This window comes from Pelodiscus sinensis, chromosome 3 (assembly GCF_052426305.1).
Source record: "Pelodiscus sinensis isolate ZL-2025 chromosome 3, ASM5242630v1, whole genome shotgun sequence".
In the NCBI taxonomy this organism is placed as follows: domain Eukaryota; kingdom Metazoa; phylum Chordata; order Testudines; family Trionychidae; genus Pelodiscus; species Pelodiscus sinensis.
Window position 1 is genome coordinate 202050775 of NC_143054.1, and position 17160 is coordinate 202067934.

Below are 17160 nucleotides of genomic sequence, written 5' to 3' on the forward strand. Positions count from 1 at the left end.
GTAGCAAATGCAGTGAAATCATGTTACCGAAAAAACCAACCAAACCAACAAGGGTGCTGAAAAGATTATTATATTTGCTAGAAAAGGCAAAAGCAAAAGTCGAAAGGAAATCAAAACAGAGCTAACGAAATCCACCCCAATAACGTAGCCAATTTCTCATTTGATTTTTCACTTAGCCAGAGCATGCACTCCCACACAAAAATCAGAGTAAGAAATGCAGTATTTTCCATTAGTAGCAAAAGCATTGCTAGATGTGGTGTTCCCACAAGCAGCAATAAGGTTTTTTATCAGACTACGGTGTGCAGAGAACACTGCTATAAAACTTAAATAACTCCAGAAAGGCACAGATGAAAAAACACTTGACTTTGGAATGTTTAGTCTGAATTTAACAGCTTTAAATTCATATAAATGTTGCACTGACATGCATGTTTAAAAAAATTAAAAGAAAACTTCCATAAAAAAACAATTTTAAGGTACAAACGACCCTTTCCCGCTCTTTATTGTAACAGCTTTTAAAAACTTTTTCAGCTGACATGAATTTGCCAGCAATTGTAAACAGGACCCTACCAAATTCACACGGTCATAAGATTTTTAAAATTGTGAATTTCATTTTTTCAGCTATTTAAATATGAAATGTCACAGTGCTGCAATTGTCAGAACCTTGAGTCAAAAAGGAGATGAGGAGGGAATTGCAAGATTATTGTATGCGAGGCGGCAGTACTGCTACCCTTACTTCTATGGTGCTGCTGCTGGCAGTGATGCTGCCTTCAGAGCTGGGTGGCCAGAAGCCAGAGTGGCGCCAAAAGCAGTGCAGAAGAAAAGATGGCATGGGAAGGTCATGCTTACTTCTGGGCCGCTGGCCCCTCTATAAATACCATCACTCTTTAGCCACCCAGCTCTGAAGGGAGGCGTGTAGGAATAAGGGAAGTGTGGCATGGTATTGCCACCCTTACCTCTACACTAGCGCTGGCAAAGCACCACCTGCATTTCTAGGTGCCTGGCTAGAAATCCCCACTCTCTGGCCACCCAGCGCTGAAGGCAGGGTGGAAAGTAAAGGCGACAATACAGCCATGCCTCCTACAACTCCCTTTTGGGTCAGGAGGCCCAATCTGAGAAATGCTGGTCTCCCCCTGAACTTTGTCTAAGGTGAAAGCAAACAAGGGACCAGAGTTCATGGCCTCTGATACAGTTTTTATGGTAAAGAATTTGATAGGAGCTGCAATCATTGGCCCTCTGGCCATGCAGGTAAATATAGCAGTGGGTGTTCCCCAGGAGCTAACTCTGGTGGACCAGATCTGGCCTGCAAGCTGGTATTTGCCCACCTCTCAGCTAATCACTCACCTGAAGCCCCACTCCCCTCAGCACTGCAGATGGCTAAGTACCATTTTCAGACTGACACAGGCTCTCAGGAATCTAAGCCTAAGTCACTGAAGTCACTTTTGAAAATGGAAGTTGGACACGTGAACCACTTCAGGTTTGCAATGTTGAGCAAATGTAGCATGCCTTTCTAATCCAGACCTTTGCTTCTGTGCTTCCGGTCCCCATTCCCACTCAGGACTGCCCTTAAAATGTGCATTTGTAAAGCATTTTGATTTCTCTGGATAAAAGGTGCTAGGTAAATGCAAAGTATTCTACAGATCATCTGGCACAGAACCAAATCCTACATCTCTCAACTGAATAGACAAGAACAATTCTGAAGCAAATGGCTTAAGTGTGATTTTCAAATTGCATGTGAAATGCTTATTTGCAAGCAAATACTCATTAGAACAGCTGGAGGAAGTTTTATCATTTATCACTAAATGTCTGACCACAGAACAGAAGCCTACCATTAAAAATAGATAAAGATGTGGATTGATTCTATTTCCCTCCATAATCCCGGGGTAATAACCCAAAATTGTCTGCAGAATTCTCTGTGCAGATTTGAAGAAGGATAAGCAGAGGTCTACCCTTTAGAGGATTTTCAAAAACTTAGCCAGCTGCATTCATAACATCAACTCCTCTCAATTGGTTTAGTCCCAAAAGCAGCATTAAGTAGATATCTTCCGAACTAGACTCTTACAAAGTAGCAATCTAATTGTGAAGCACACTCACAGTGTTTAAATATGCTTGTGGAAATCTTTAAAATACTTGGAGCAGATTGAGAGGTGCCCTGAAGATAGGCTAGTTGGAGAGCAATGCACTTGCCTGCAGCAGCAGTTCCTATGCCTCTCCAAACATCCTCTACCCCCAAGTGGCTCCCTTCTATACAGGCCCAAGATTAGGGGTGTGATGTCAGGGCACATATGTATAATTGTGAGTAACAACCAGAGACAAAATGCAGTTGGAGAAGACCTCAGTAAACATTTGGGAACCACTGACTTAGTTTCTTAGATGGAAATTGTTATAAAATGCTAAGTTTATAAAAAAAAAAAAAAAAAAAGTCGCACACATCCCACGCTCAAAAAGGCCTTGTTCCTTTTTTACTGGTGACTCCACTCTCAACCCCTGAAGATCTTATTGCTTCTCTTTGGAGATTCCTGAAGAACTCATATCTGGCCATCTCTCCTACTGTCTGTTCTATAGGCATTCTAGACAGCATGCTACCAAATCACTCCAAAATTGTGCTAAGAGACAGCTTGGGTTTTGCTGAGGATTTACTTAAGCTTCTGGACATTCAGGGAGTTTGAATAAGTTGAGGATTACTCAGGGGCTGAAGGAGGAAAGAACAGAAGCCTTCTAGGGATCGATGGAGTGGAAATGTAAGGAGCATTAAGAATCCCAGATACGGAATGAGTTCAAGGTTTGCACATTGCAGCCTAAAAGTTAGTGGCAGACTTCTTCCCTTAAACACCAGAGCTGTGTCTAGACTGGCAAGTTTTTCCGCAAAATCATTTGATTTTGCGGAAAAACTTGCCAGCTGTCTACACTGGCTGCTTGAATTTCCGGAAAAGCAACTGACGATCGCATGTAAGATCGTCAGTGATTTTCCGGAAATACTATGCTGCTCCCATTTGGGCAAAAGTCTTTTTCCAGTGTAAACAACACAGTAGTGTTTTCCGCAAAAAAGCCCCGATCGCGAAAATGGCGATCGGGGCTTTTTTTGAGGAAAACCGCGTCTAGATTGGCCACTGATGCTTTTCCGCAAAAAGTGCTTTTGCGGAAAAGCATCCTGCCAATCTAGACGTGCTTTTCCGAAAATGCTTTTAACGGAAAACTTTTCCGTTAAAAGCATTTTCGGAAATTCATGCCAGTGTAGATGTAGCCCAGGTGTTCATCCAGCACTACGTGGATTTCCAGGACAATTCTAAAACTGAATAGACAATAACTGTGTATGGCAACGAACTATTGATATTGCTGCTGATTTATTTGTCAGCACAGTGGGAGTGGAGGCCCACATCAAATTTCAGACCCCAAAAGAGCTATGGAAGTGCTGGAACAGTATTTAAATAGCATTCTTTAACTTCGCTTCAGGACTCTCTGCCACACTGACCTCAAGGGGGGAGGTCTGTATGCACACAGGTCTTTGCAGGGGTAAGACACTAGCTTTTACTCGCCAGTGTCACACTGAGCAGCTCCTAATGTTTGTCTGCTTTCATTCACTGCTACCCAGGAGGACCAGTGGGATGACAATGCCTGCGCCTTCTCCTTTGCAGACACAGACGATAGCTTGCTAATAAAGCGAACCCTGATTGCCTACAACTCAGTGGGAACAGTTTCCCATAGGTAATGTAGAAACAGTGATCAGCTAGATTTGTACAGAGTGCATCTATTGTAGACACATCAGCAACCATACCTACGCTGTGGCTATTCAGTGTCTCAATAAGAAATCCACTTATTTGTAAGTGACATCACTAAAGTTTTGTAAACAGGCAGGTTTATCATTTGGCTCCATGAGACCTGATCAGGATGCAGAGAAGGCAAAGTTTGTCCATCTGAGAAGCCATTGGCAATTTCCTGATACCCAGAAGCTACTTCCTACTTACAACTGTGCTGTTTGATGGGCTCCTGGAGAGGACTTTAGAGCTGGAAAAAGCTATCCTGAAAGATGCTTTCCTGCTCCTGCATGTAGCACAATGAATAATCTTGCTCCACTGTAGATGAACAAGACTTAGCCCTTCCATAGTATGTTCCATCTTAGGATTTCAAAACTCAATATATACATTAAAGGTTCAGTGATTTGCCCAAAGGGAATTCAGTATGAAGAGACTGAATTCTTAACCTAAAAATGTAAAGACTGAAAGCATGATCCAAACCCTGAGCAAATCCAACCACAAGCTTATCTGGCTATATGCTAACTCTTGTCACTTTAATAACAAATGAAAACTGCTATGAATACTTTACTTTGTCAAACAATGGAAAAATGTTTTTACTTCTGAATAGCAGCTTAAAATAGAAAATGGGATCCTGAACTTCACTAATGGATGCTGTACTCGTGCTACAGCACTTCAAAGGTCATGCCAGTTGACCTCATTATAAAAAAAGATGGTTAAAACTTTCCAATGTTAAAGAGTTTTTTAAAAAAAAGGGTGACAAGGAAGTGACCTTTGACACCAATAAGGAGATTTGGGCACTGAGCATTATTCAGGTTTGCAAAGCAGTTCCTTTTCCTTAAAAAAAAAATCTGAAGCACACAGAACTGTTAACACAAAGTTAGTCTGCATGGGTAAAAATCAGACAGGAAGTTCAGGGCTCCAACACAGTGTAATTAACTCAGCTATAAACATGTAATTTTCTATTCCTGCTTTTCTGATTAGACATACAGGTTTTAGTCAGTATTTATAACAAAGCATGCAGGTTGTTCAACATCACTGTAGAAATTTAACATTGTTTTTTCCTGGTTTTAGAGCTCTTCAGCATTGAACAAATGTAGGTATTTATATTATAACCACCCATAAAAGTAGTCAATCCCTGTCTCTCTTCCCATTGGAACAATTTATGTCCATCTGGAGTAGACATGCTCTTATCTCAAAAGATCTTTCCCCTTTTAACATGGAAAGGAACAGTTACTATTCCCACAGATTCTATTTCTTACGTTGGGTAGACACGCATGAATGAATTAGCCCATTGAAAGTTCATCTGGACCATCGGTTCCTAAAGTGGGGGGTGCATACACACACCCCGGGAGGCATGAAGACAATCCAAGGGGGAGTGCAAGGCTGAGAAATTTTCATAACGAATTGTTTTTAATCAGCGTAAAAAAAAATTAATTTTCAAATTTCATACCACGAAATGCAAATATGTGTGTGTGTGTGTGTGTGTGTGTGTGTGTTTTTGCCTTTTGATGTGTAGGGGTACCGGTTTGGTCGGTGGGGAGGCCGAAGAACGATGTAGAATGTGATTAAACTTTTTCGAACTTTCTAACATGTTCGCAGGAGCGTTTGGGACTGCTCTATTGTGGGAGTAGGTAGCCAGTCTTGCACGATGACTGGTGATGGGGTATATATAAGGCAGCATGCATCGGTACATAACAGTAGTAGTAAATAAACACTCGCGATAACTTATCAAAATAACTTGCATCCGTTAAATGTATTTGAATCAGGAAAATTATTTTTTATAGATTTTTTATATTAATATATTATGGCCACAATTAAGAAAAGGAATTAAGTATGGCTTCCCTGTCATGGAAAAAACCGGGACTGATCATCCTCAATGAGTAGTATGCCACAACAGTTCTCTAGTTGTCTTGAGCGACACTTGATGAAGAACCATAACACTTTGATAGACAAACCAAAAGAGCTTTTTGCTGCTAACCTTCAAAATTTGAAACACATGAAGCTGGACACTACTAGAGCTTTTCAAGCGTTGGCCAAAGTGGTAGAAGCATCTCATGAACTGTCATTGCTCATCGCTAAAGCCAAGAAAGCGCACATAATAGGACAAACTGTTGTGAAGCCTTGCTTGTTGAAAGAAATTTTTCTTTTCTACAATTCCATGAAACATCGCATTGATGACCTAGTGAAAGATCTTAAACTTCAACTTGTGGAGGCAGTGTTGGCTTCTCCTTTTTTCCGCAATTCAGTGTGATGATACTACTGATATAGCACAATGCTGTCAGTTGCTCGTCTATGTTCGATTCATTAACGATGGAACTGTGAAAAGAACTGCTTTTTTCGAAGGAATTGATGACCACATCAAAGACTTCTGATGTTATGAAAATAATTTCTGACATTTTTTTAAGAAAATAGACTTTCATGGGGAAAACTGGTTGGTGTATGGACAGACGGTGCTCCAGCGATGCTTGGCTCTCGCTCTGGATTTGTGACATAGGCAAAAAAAAAAAAAAAAAAAAAAATCCAGCTAGAACCATGACTCACTGTCTCATACACAGACAAGCATTGGCTGCTAAAACCCTTCCAGATGACCTACATAACATTGTTGAATTTGGTCATCAAAGTTGTCAATTTTGTGAAGAATAGCGCTTTAAATACGAGACTTTTTGCTGCTCTTTGCACGGATTTGGGAGTGGATCATAAAACTCTTTTGTTTCACATTGAGGTACAATGGCTTTCCAAAAGTAACATGCTTTTGAAATTATTCAAACTGAAAGACGAAGTGGAAATTTTCCTCAAGCAACAGAAGAAAGAAGTTATAATGTGCATTAACGGACCAAATGTTTCAACTTTCACCGGCATACCTCATGAACATTTTTGAATCTTTGAACAACCTAAATCTGAAGCTGTAAGGAAATACTGCAAACATTATAGCGAACCATGATGCCATCAAAGCGTTTATGGAAAAAATCCAGCTTTGGAAACATCAAACTCAAGCTCAGACGCCTAACTTTGTCTTTTCCGACATTTTCATCACCCGTTGAAAATGAAGGTTTCCAAGAACTTTGTAAAGAGGATGCAAAGAACAAAATTGTGTTTCATCTGACTGCCTTGCTGATGAATTCATCTGCTATTTTCCAGGCAACTTTTCTAGCAACCCCGTTCATAAATTAGTACACAATCCATTCAATGTTGATGTTGATTCATTGCCAGAAGTATTGCAAGAACAAGCACTTGAAATGAAATATGATTCAAGTGCAAAAGATAATTTTGAAAACTCAAGCGTGAAGGAATTTTGGATAAAATACTTCCCAACTTACTCTGAAGTTCAAGAAGCGCTACATATTATTCTTCCGTTTTCATTGACATACCTCTGTGAAAAAAGCTTTTCAAATTTAGTCTCATTAAAAACGAAACAAAGAAATTAACTGGATGTCAAAAACCATTTGTGTTGCACACTTTCATCTTTGAAAACTAGGATTTCCCAACTCGTGAAGAAAATGCAACATCATCCTTCGCATTAAATTTGTTTTGTTTCTGCTATTTCTTATGTTAAATTACATTTTCATTAAATTTTTGTGCCAAGAAAAACTATTTGTGCTTATTTTTAAATAAATTTTTATACCAAGTTTGTGTGTTTATTTTTAATTTTAAATTATGAATTTAATTTTTTGTTAAAATGGGGGGTTAGATGATGGTAAAGAAGAGGTGGGGAGGTATGAGGATTTCTCAAAAATCAAAACAGGGATGTGATTCTGAAAAGTTTGGGAACTGCTGATCTGGACAAAGAAAAGGAGCTAGAGTATAATAAGCTAATGAAAAAGTAGCTACATGGACTGAGATTTCTAGAAAGAACCCAAATGCCAAGTTTTATACCAAGTAAAATGCCTTTCAGTTACCACAGCCTCCTAAACCAGTGATTAGTATCTTCAATATAATTTTACATTACTAGGTTGATTTATGAACAAGGGAAGTGGCTACCATCCTCACCTATTATAAACCACATAAGGTTAGGGTTAGGGTTCTGCAATGCAAAGCTTTAGAATCATAGAATCATTAGAATCCTAGGGCTGGAAGAGATCTCAGGAGTAAGGATGTTAAGTATCGACTAACTGACTAGTCGAACAGTCAATGCATTTTTGCATTCACTATTCAACTAGTTGATAGGGCAGCTCCACCTTTGGGCAACAAAATGGCAAATGAAATTTAATGTGGATAAATGTAAAGTAATGCACATTGGAAAAAATAACCCCAATTCTACATAAAATATGATGGGGGCTAATTTAGCTACAACTAATCAGGAAAGAGCTCTTGGAGTCATCATGGATAGTTCTCTGAAGATGTCCACGCAGTGCGTAGCGACAGTCAAAAAAGCAAACAGGATATTAGGAATCATTAAAAAAGGGATAGAGAATAAGACGGAGACTATCTTATGGCCCTTATATAAATCCATGGTACAACCACATCTTGAATACTGCGTACAGATGTGGTCTCATCTCAAAAAAGATATACTGTCATTAGAAAAGGTTCAGAGAAGGGCAACTAAAATTATTAGGGGTTTGGAACGGGTCCCATATGAGGAGAGATTGGAGAGACTAGGACTTTTCAGCTTGGAGAAGAGGACACTAAGGGGGGATATGATAGAGGTCTATAAAATCATGAGTGGTGTGGAGAAGTGAATAAGAAAACATTATTTACTTGTTCCCATAATATAAGAAATAGGGGCCACCAAATGAAATTAATGGGCAGCAGGTTTAAAACAAATAAAAGGAAGTTCTTCTTCACACAGCACACAATCAGCCTGTGGAACTCCTTGCTTGAGGAGACTGTGAAGTCTAGGACTATAACAGGGTTTAAAAGAACAAGATAAATTCATAGAGGTTAAGTCCATAAATGGCTATTAGCCAGGATGGGTAAGGAATGGTGTCCCTAGCCTCTGTTTGTCAGACTGTGGAGATGGATGGCAGGAGAGAGATCGCTTGATCATTACCTGTTGGGTTCACTCCCTCTGGGACACCTGGCATCGGCCCCTGTCCGCAGACAGTGTACTGGGCTGGATGGACCTTTGGTCTGAGCCAGTCTGGCTGTTCTTATGTTCTCATGCAGTATTGCAACAGCCTAGGGCTGGTGCTACACTTCAAAGGCGAAAGCGCAGTGTGGAGCCTAGAGTCAGCTAGACTCCCCAGCTGATCCCGGACTCCATGCGCTGCATGCAGCCTGGGGACACCCCAGCTAGCCCCGGGCTGCATGAGGCATTTCAAAGCTGCAGCGCTGCATGGAGCCCAGGGTCTGTCCTCAAGCTGCAAGTGGCACTGCTGCTTTGAAGTACCCCTCCCTCCCCTTGCTGCCTCTTTCTGATCGAGGCAGTGAGGGGGGAAGCGACAAGCATTAGCTTATCGGATACTCAACTAATCCTTCACATCTCTACTCAGGAGGTCACAGAGTCCAAAGCAGGACCAACCCCAACTCAATCATCCCAGCCAGGGCTTTGTCAAATGGGGACTTAAAAACCTCTAGGGATGGAGATTCCACCACCTCCCCAGGGAACCTGTTCCAGCGCTTCCCCACCCTCCTAGGGAAAGAGTTTTTCCTAATATCCCACCTAGACCTTCCCCACTGCAACTTGAGCCCATTGCTCCTTGTTCTGCATTTGTCACTACTGAGAACAGCCTCTCTCCATCCTCTTTGGAACCTCCCTTCAGGAAGTTGAAGGCTGCTATCAAATCCCCCCTCACTCTTCTCTTCTGCAGACTAAGTAAGCCCAGATCCCTCAGCCTCTCCTCATAGGTCATGTGCTCCAGCCCCCTAATCATTTTGGTTGCCCTCTGCTGGACCCTCTCCAATGCGTCCACATCCTTTCTGTAGTGAGGGGCTCAGAATTGGATGCCCTTTTCCATCTCCCCTACGGATGACAGCAATCATTGTATACACACACAAGAAAACCGATTTGTATGTAGCACAGTAGTAGTGCACTTGTATACATAAGCAGATGTTGTGGAACATGTGTTTGTTCCAGTAACTGAAGAGGTATGGCTGATTGGGATTGAAGTCACCCTGTACAAACATACTGCTGGATTAAAGGCTGATATTCTCTCTGGGTACTTTGCCAAGAAGTTAGCGTTCAGGATGCAATTACTTGTCTTTGTTGTTTATACCTTTATCAGCTCTAGCCCCATGGTCTTTAAACCAGTTCTCTATCATATGAGAATTGTGACTTGTTAGAGAAAACACAATGCGGCTGCAGAATTAGCTTTTTGGACTAAAATACAGTAATGCATTTGCTTGCTGCTGTTAAATATCACTCTCCTTTTATGAAGAGCTTCAAGGGGGAAGTGTCCCCAGAACATACCAGGCTGAGCATTTACTGACATTACACATGTCCAAGAGTTTTCTGTAAGCTTGTGTGCGCATCCAGAGTGTTGGGTCTCACGGCTGTTCCGGAACACAGACCTGTGTGACAACTGGCTCATGTTCTCGGCAGCAGAAGCCCAGCGGCCAAGGGAGTTTGCTCCCACGTGGTGATAACTTACAGAATTACGACCATATTAAAAACTTTGGTTCTGAATGATCTGCTTTCTAGGAAGCCTGACAACACTTGGAACTTTTTCCTTGCAAGAAAATAATCAACTTCAGTGTTACTACTTAAAGTGCTATCGTCTTTTGAATTTCTAGTTCTTATCACCAAAAGATCTGAAAGCACCTTACAATTAACTGAGATCACTGTGAAGTAGGTAAAAATTAATTCCCTTCCTTTTACAGAAAGGAAACTGACAGACTTGTTTAGGGGTAGACAGCCATGCTCCTGACACCCTGTCTCGATTTCTAATCACTGGGCCAGGCTGTCTCCTCATTGTTTCCAGAGCAGGGCTCTAAGAGTGGTTAGAGTGGGCCTTGTAATGATGACAGAAGCAAACTGTGTTCAAGTAATAATTTCCATTTGGTATCTGGATGGCACCACCACCAAAGGCTTTGAAAGGGTTACTATCTGGAAATGCCGACATAACGCACACAGATTTTGACCCACAAGGAATATTACCTGTTCTGAATAAAGAGGCTCGGTTTTGTACCTTCAAGTTTACACGTTAGTACTGAGTAATAGCTACAGGCAACCTCAGACATCGGTATAAATCTGAGTCCAAGGGTTTCAACAGATTACAAACGTTCTCCTAAAGAGATTCTAGGCACTGACAGACAAGGATAGCAGTAACCTAAGCTCTGAACCCACACAGCCACCTCATAGTATGGCGGGAAAGCAGACTCTTCAGGCCTTGCACTGATCTACCAGTAGCCATGACAGCGAGGTAATGTACACAGACACTGCTGATCTAGAGAGGCTCACATTTTGGGTGACCAACTTAAGATACTATAAATGGCCCAACTCTCTGGAGGCAGGCGTCCAGCACTTTCTGAAAACCAGATCCTTCCAGAATGTCTCAAGATGAGCAAGCACAATGACTAGGCACATTTGCATATTTAGACCTAACAGCTTTCCAAGGAGAAAAAGCAAAACTTGGGACAACACAACTTAGATGTGCCACTGGACAGGGAGTCAGAATCCTAGGGCTGGAGGAGACCTCAGGAAGTCACAGAGTCCAGCCCCCTGCCCAAAGCAGGACCAACTCCCACTAAATCATCTTAGCCAGGGCTTTGTCAAGCCAGGACTTAAAAACCTCTAGGGATGGGATGGGTTCCTCCCTAAGGAACCCATCCCAGGGCTTCACTAAGAGAAACCCCCTAAATACTGTATGGTCAGAAAGGGACAGCCAGCTGTCTGGATTTGGACGTCCAGCTGTCTAAGATCACTGCAATTCCTCTTTCTTAAATGAGAATTACTATTCGAAAGGTCAGTCAAGAGGTAGAGATGACCTTGCTAACAGATTGTTAATGTTTATAAAAATCTGTGGTGAGAGAAGTAACCCTTTAATGAGGAGACAGAACAGCATGGTCTCTTCCCGAATTGCAGATGGCAGTCATTTGGGTTGACATTCACTTGAAAATGTTTATACTTGCATTTTCAGTGTTATTTCTAATGCACAGTCTGCCAAAGGATTTGGCCATTGTACATTGTTACACGTACAAAGCACATTCATCAGTTTGAATTTTGAGGGTGTTTTGATTAAGCAAATCGAGGACATTTTCTAAAGAGGAAGAGGCAACAAGATTTAGCGGGAGAGAACTACAGGATCAGCAGCCATCTACTTTCTTTTCCAGAAACAACATTTTAGGTGCATTAGGTTCTAAATTCCCTCTAAGCTGCGTGGCTTCACAGCTGCCTATTAAGCCCTGCATGTAGGGCTCAGGGTTGTGGTGGAGAGAGGCGCCTCTGCCCGCCGGCCCCTGAGCAGAGCTACTGTGACGGGGGCTGGGTCGGGGAGAGGCACCTCCGCCCACTGGCTCCAGAGGCACCTCTGCCCACTGGTCCCAGAGCGGAGACCTGCCACAGCTGGGGTTGCGGTACCCCTACTGTGGCCTCCACACAGGCTAGCCCAGATGTGCTAGGGCCACGGAGTGGTGCCCTTCACAGGAGCTGCTACGGTCATGGAGAGATGCTTCTCCCTTGCCTGAGCTTCTGCAGTGAGATTGTTGGGGATAGTCCTCTCTCCCCAGGACACCCTGTACCTCATCCAACCCTCTCCCCCTCAGCTCCACCCGGAGCACTGACTCTCCCTCCGCATCCTATTCCTGAGTCCCTGTCGGCACCCCGATCCCCAGATTCACCCCAGAGCCCACACCTGAGCCAGAGCCCTGACCACCACACCTCAGCCCTCTGCCCCTGCTCACCCCCACCACACATGGTCCACGTGTGGAATGAGTATTGTGATGTGCACCAATATGGACGTTGTGTGTCACACATCACTTCCATATTAGGGCTCCTAACAAAATGCATTCCGCACATGGACATAAAAATGAGAGGGAACCCTGGTTAGGGTGTAAATGAGCGGAGAGAAAGTTCACCACAGCGAGGCATGCTACTGGCAGCTCGATGATGTCGGCAGGGATGTGCTTGCTGTTACTGACAAAGAGGCAATAGGAGGCAGTCTGGCACGTCTCCAAGGCCTATACCATTAAGGTGAAACAAAAAACAGGACTGTGTAGCACTTTAAAGACTAACAAGATGGTTTATTAGGTGATGAGCTTTCATGGGCCAGACCCACTTCCTCAGATCAATATGTGGAAGAAAAATGGCACGCCCATATATACCAAAGGACACAATCAAAAAAAATGAACACATATGAAAAGGACAAATCAAATTTCAGAACAGAAGGGGCATGGGGGAGGGGAAGGTTTATGTCTGTGAGCTAATGATATTAGAGGTAATAATTGGGGAGGCTATCTTTGTAATGGATAAGATAATTAATGTTTTCGTTTAGACCGAGGCGTAAAGTGTCGAATTTAAGCATGAATGGCAGTTCAGAGGATTCTCTTTCAAGTCTGTTGTTAAAAGGTCTTTGAAGCAGGATGCAGGTAATCAAGTCCTTGAGACAATGCCCTTTCTGGTTGAAATGGCAAGAAACTGTTTTTTCTTTGTGATCCTGTCTGATATCTGTTTTGTGGGCATTGATTCTTTGCCAAAGTGTCTGAGACGTTTGTCAAATGTACGTAGCAGACGGACATTTTCGGCACATGATGGCATAAATTATATTTCTAAATGAGCAGGAAGATGTGTTCTTGATCTTATAACTCAATTGGTTAAGTCCAATAATGGAATAAGCAGAGTGAATATGTGGACAAAGCAGGCAACGGAGTTTGTTGCAAGAGAAGGTGCCAGGGCTGGTATTAGTGTGGTAGGGTCTCACCAACTGACAGGACCAGCTTAAAACTCCAATCACCTCTGTACAGAGCCACCAGACTGCAGGCATCTCAGCCCATACCTATACGCGTAGCTCCCCTCAGATGTTAGGCAACTTGCTGGGCTTTAGGAATGATTGTAACTGGGGCTGCTGGCTATCTGAGGCCACCCATGGCTTCCGTTCCATCAGACACACGAAGGGATTACGTGCTTACATTCTCGGGACTCTAGACGAGACAATCATCCCTCACTCTATATTAGTTACTGCAATTATTTTTGAAAGGTCCAAGTTCAGTTTGTCTCAGAATGTCCAGAGTCAAACAGGAAACTGTAAAACAGTGTTTTTCTTTAATCCAGTTATCTAAAGACTGAAATAGGGGTGGAAAGCTTTCGAGCCTAGAAAACATCTAAGCCTGGATTTATATGGATCCAATATGCAGAAACAAAGAAAATATCTAATTCACAAAATAATCATGCGGTCACTAATTGCTACACTACATCTTTATCATACTAATTCCCTTAAAATAGATTAAATGAATAGATCATCTTACCTGACAGAGTATATAGCTAAAGAATGGAGACAAGCTGACCAGTTACTTGAGAGCTGACCCTGCGAACACGCGGTCAGGATTAACTGAATGCCCAGTGAGCAGTTCTGTTGGCTACCGCAGAACTATTCAGTGTGTCTAGTTAAGTAAATGTGCAAGTCTTTGAAGAGTGGGGGGGGGAGGGGGGGGGAGGGTGGGTCTAATATTGCAGCTGTGCAGATGATTAGATGGACACTGTCACTTTTTTTAATTGACTAAAAATGAATCTAAGGCTTCACTGGGAGTTGGACTGGACTCTGACTATACAGGGGAAGCTATTAAATCAGATGCTGTTAAATGTACAAGGTAAACAGAAAAAAAGGAAAAGAAAAATGTTTCCCATCCCATTAGCTTTTCAGTTGCAGTTATCTTATCTGATGTTTACTACTAGGGTGCATCTAGACTGGCAAGATTTTGCGCAAAAACTTGCCCGCTGTCTACACTGGCCACTTGAATTTGCGCAAGAGCACTGACTTTGTAATATACAAAATCAGTGCTTCTTGCGCAAATACTTTCGCACTCCCACTCGGGAAAAAGCCCTCTTGCACAAGAATACTTGAGCAAGAGGGCCAGTGTAGACAGGGAAGAACTGTTTTGAGCAAAAAAGCCCCGATGGCTAAAGTGGCGATCGGGGCTTTCTTGCGCAAAATCGCGTCTAGACTGACCACAAATGCTTTTGCGCAAAAGCTCTTTTTGCACAAAAGCATACGTGTCAATCTAGACGCGCTTTTGCGGAAATATTTTTAACAGAAAAACTTTTCAGTTAAAAGTATTTCCGCAAAAGCATGCCAGTCTAGACGCAGCCCTATAGTATATGTAAAATGTTAGTACAAAATGGGATTTTCATGTTGACAGAATCAGTATCAGAAACAGAAGAGAGTTAGACAAACTTTGCTTGTGTTATAAAAATGTGGCCTTTTTCAAGACTTACATTTGTTGAAAAAACTGCTTTGCCTGCATTGTTGTATTGCCACGCTACATGGAGCGGAAATGTAACAGCGCGTCTCTACAGTCCATGCCAGGTTCATATAGCGACAGCCATTCCTATTCACCGGTAACGAGACAGAGCCTGTGGATAAAGATATGTTTATTTTCAGGTTGAAAGTATCAGCCAAAAGATTTTAAAAGGTTGATTTTTGTAGGAAACCCACAATTATCTCAGCTAACTTCTACCTTCTGTCACCGGACTGCATGAGTTGAGGAACTTGGGGTGAAGGGAGAGCAATGATAGGTATCACACACCGATTTTTATTTTTAAACAACAGAGGACTTCTTCCATATCACTGGAAGAGGATTAGAGGAATATTCTCCATCCATCAGGTACCCTCTAAAGAAAATCTGAAGACAACTGTCAATCTGAAGTCAGGTAGCTGAAGAGAGCTACTCTAATGCCTGCCTAAAGTGTTAATGAGGATCACGTCACGGTTTAGTGAGGAATTTTATAAGCTGCATATGGCAAGGCAGGTGGAGAGGAAACATTTAGAAAGTGCGGCAGGAGAATGTCTGCCCGTAAATGAAAGGCCCTTCCCACCTTCTGTTACTTTTGGATGTGTTTCCAGATTCTCAAATGCTTCTGGAGCCTCTGGCAGCATAAGCGGCCAAAAAAGCCTCCCTCATATGTTTGGTACAAAGGTGATTGTTTCTCTCCTGCAGACCCAGCCAATTATCCATGTCCTTGTCACCCGCAGACCAGATTAATGCGATCCATGACATAAGGACCATTCAGAAGGTGCAGCTTATGCAGAAGACAGCAGCTGTTTTATTAATTGTGCTAGCTACAGAGAGCATACTACATCAGGACTGCAAGGAGTACTCGGGCCTTACTTGGTTATCACTACAGTTCAAGGTGCTGACACTGACAGTTAAAGCCCTCCATTGTTTGGGTTCTAGACACAAGAGAAGCTGCCATCCAGAAACTGACAGCATCTGATCTACTCTAAGCCTCTGGCTTGGTCTAACCTGAAAGTTATAGCTGTACAGCTACATCAGTCAGGGGACGGAAAAAACTCCTACATTTCTGACTGGCACAGCCATCAACCTAGCCATAGTCATGTCAATGGAGAAGTGCTTCTGCTGACATATCTAATGTTTTACTTCTACGCTAACAGAAGAAACCTTTTCTGTTGCTGCACCTACACACAGGGCTAGGCCTATCCAGTATCTGTAGAACAGACTGGGCTACCCCCCCGAGTCTCCAGGTGAGAGCGTCTGGTGTAAGGGCAGAGTTTTTTCAAAAGAAGGTATACGACTTGAATTCACTTCGTAAGTCCGCTGACTTTCAGGGTACAGAACGTTTTGTTCACTCCGGCTTCTGCCCAAAGTAATGGAAGTTGAGTGTATTTTATTTATACCCTTGCGTGTGGTCGCATTTCTTGAAATTTGAGCTGACATGGGTAATCTGAATTTGCTATTATTTTTTACTAAAAAATCTGCATAAATGAAAACAGTATGTTTAAAATACAAATAGCCACACAGCAAACTGACCTTGAAAAAGGTCATTCAAATATAGCTATTTATAAATCATCTAAGTCCCAAATTACTTCCTCAAACTGGATTCTTAAAATTCAATCTTTCCTACTAGATTTAAAAGCCCAAAATAAGCATTGATCATTGCCATATATTGTTATTTTCCAATACAGGTTGGATCTCCCTGGTCTGGGCAACAGCTCCTGGACCTGACTGGTACCGAACAAGGGAATTTGCTGGACCAGGGGAAGCCAGGCCTCTGAGCTCCGGGGGGCACCAGCCTTCCCTTCACAGCCACCAGGCTACTGCCCCTGGCCACGCAGACTGTCCACTGTCGCCAGCCGCATGGGCTTCATGGGCTCTGCTGCCCCACCAGTTCCACTTGACTGGCTCCACTGCCCCGCAAGGTCTGTAGCACCACTGGACATGCTCCGCTCTCAAGCCACCCACAACCTCTGCTGCTGGAGCAATCTGGTCCAGCAACATCCGTGGATTGATCTAGTGGTCCATTTCTCAAAGTGAAGAAATTAATTAATTATCCTAGACACATGACAATTTATTAATTTCA

General features: G+C 42.6%; 1 protein-coding gene across 3 annotated transcripts in view; it reads right to left on the reverse strand.

The window, feature by feature from the left end:
- MRPS5 (mitochondrial ribosomal protein S5) overlaps positions 1–17160 on the reverse strand; it is an 88523-nt gene that overhangs the window by 60191 nt on the left and 11172 nt on the right. For all 3 annotated transcript variants that reach the window (XM_075925829.2, XM_075925830.2, XM_075925831.2), the window contains exon 2: positions 15058–15195. In XM_075925829.2, coding sequence (XP_075781944.1) covers positions 15058–15195 — 138 coding nt within the window. The remainder of the gene's footprint in view (positions 1–15057; positions 15196–17160) is intronic.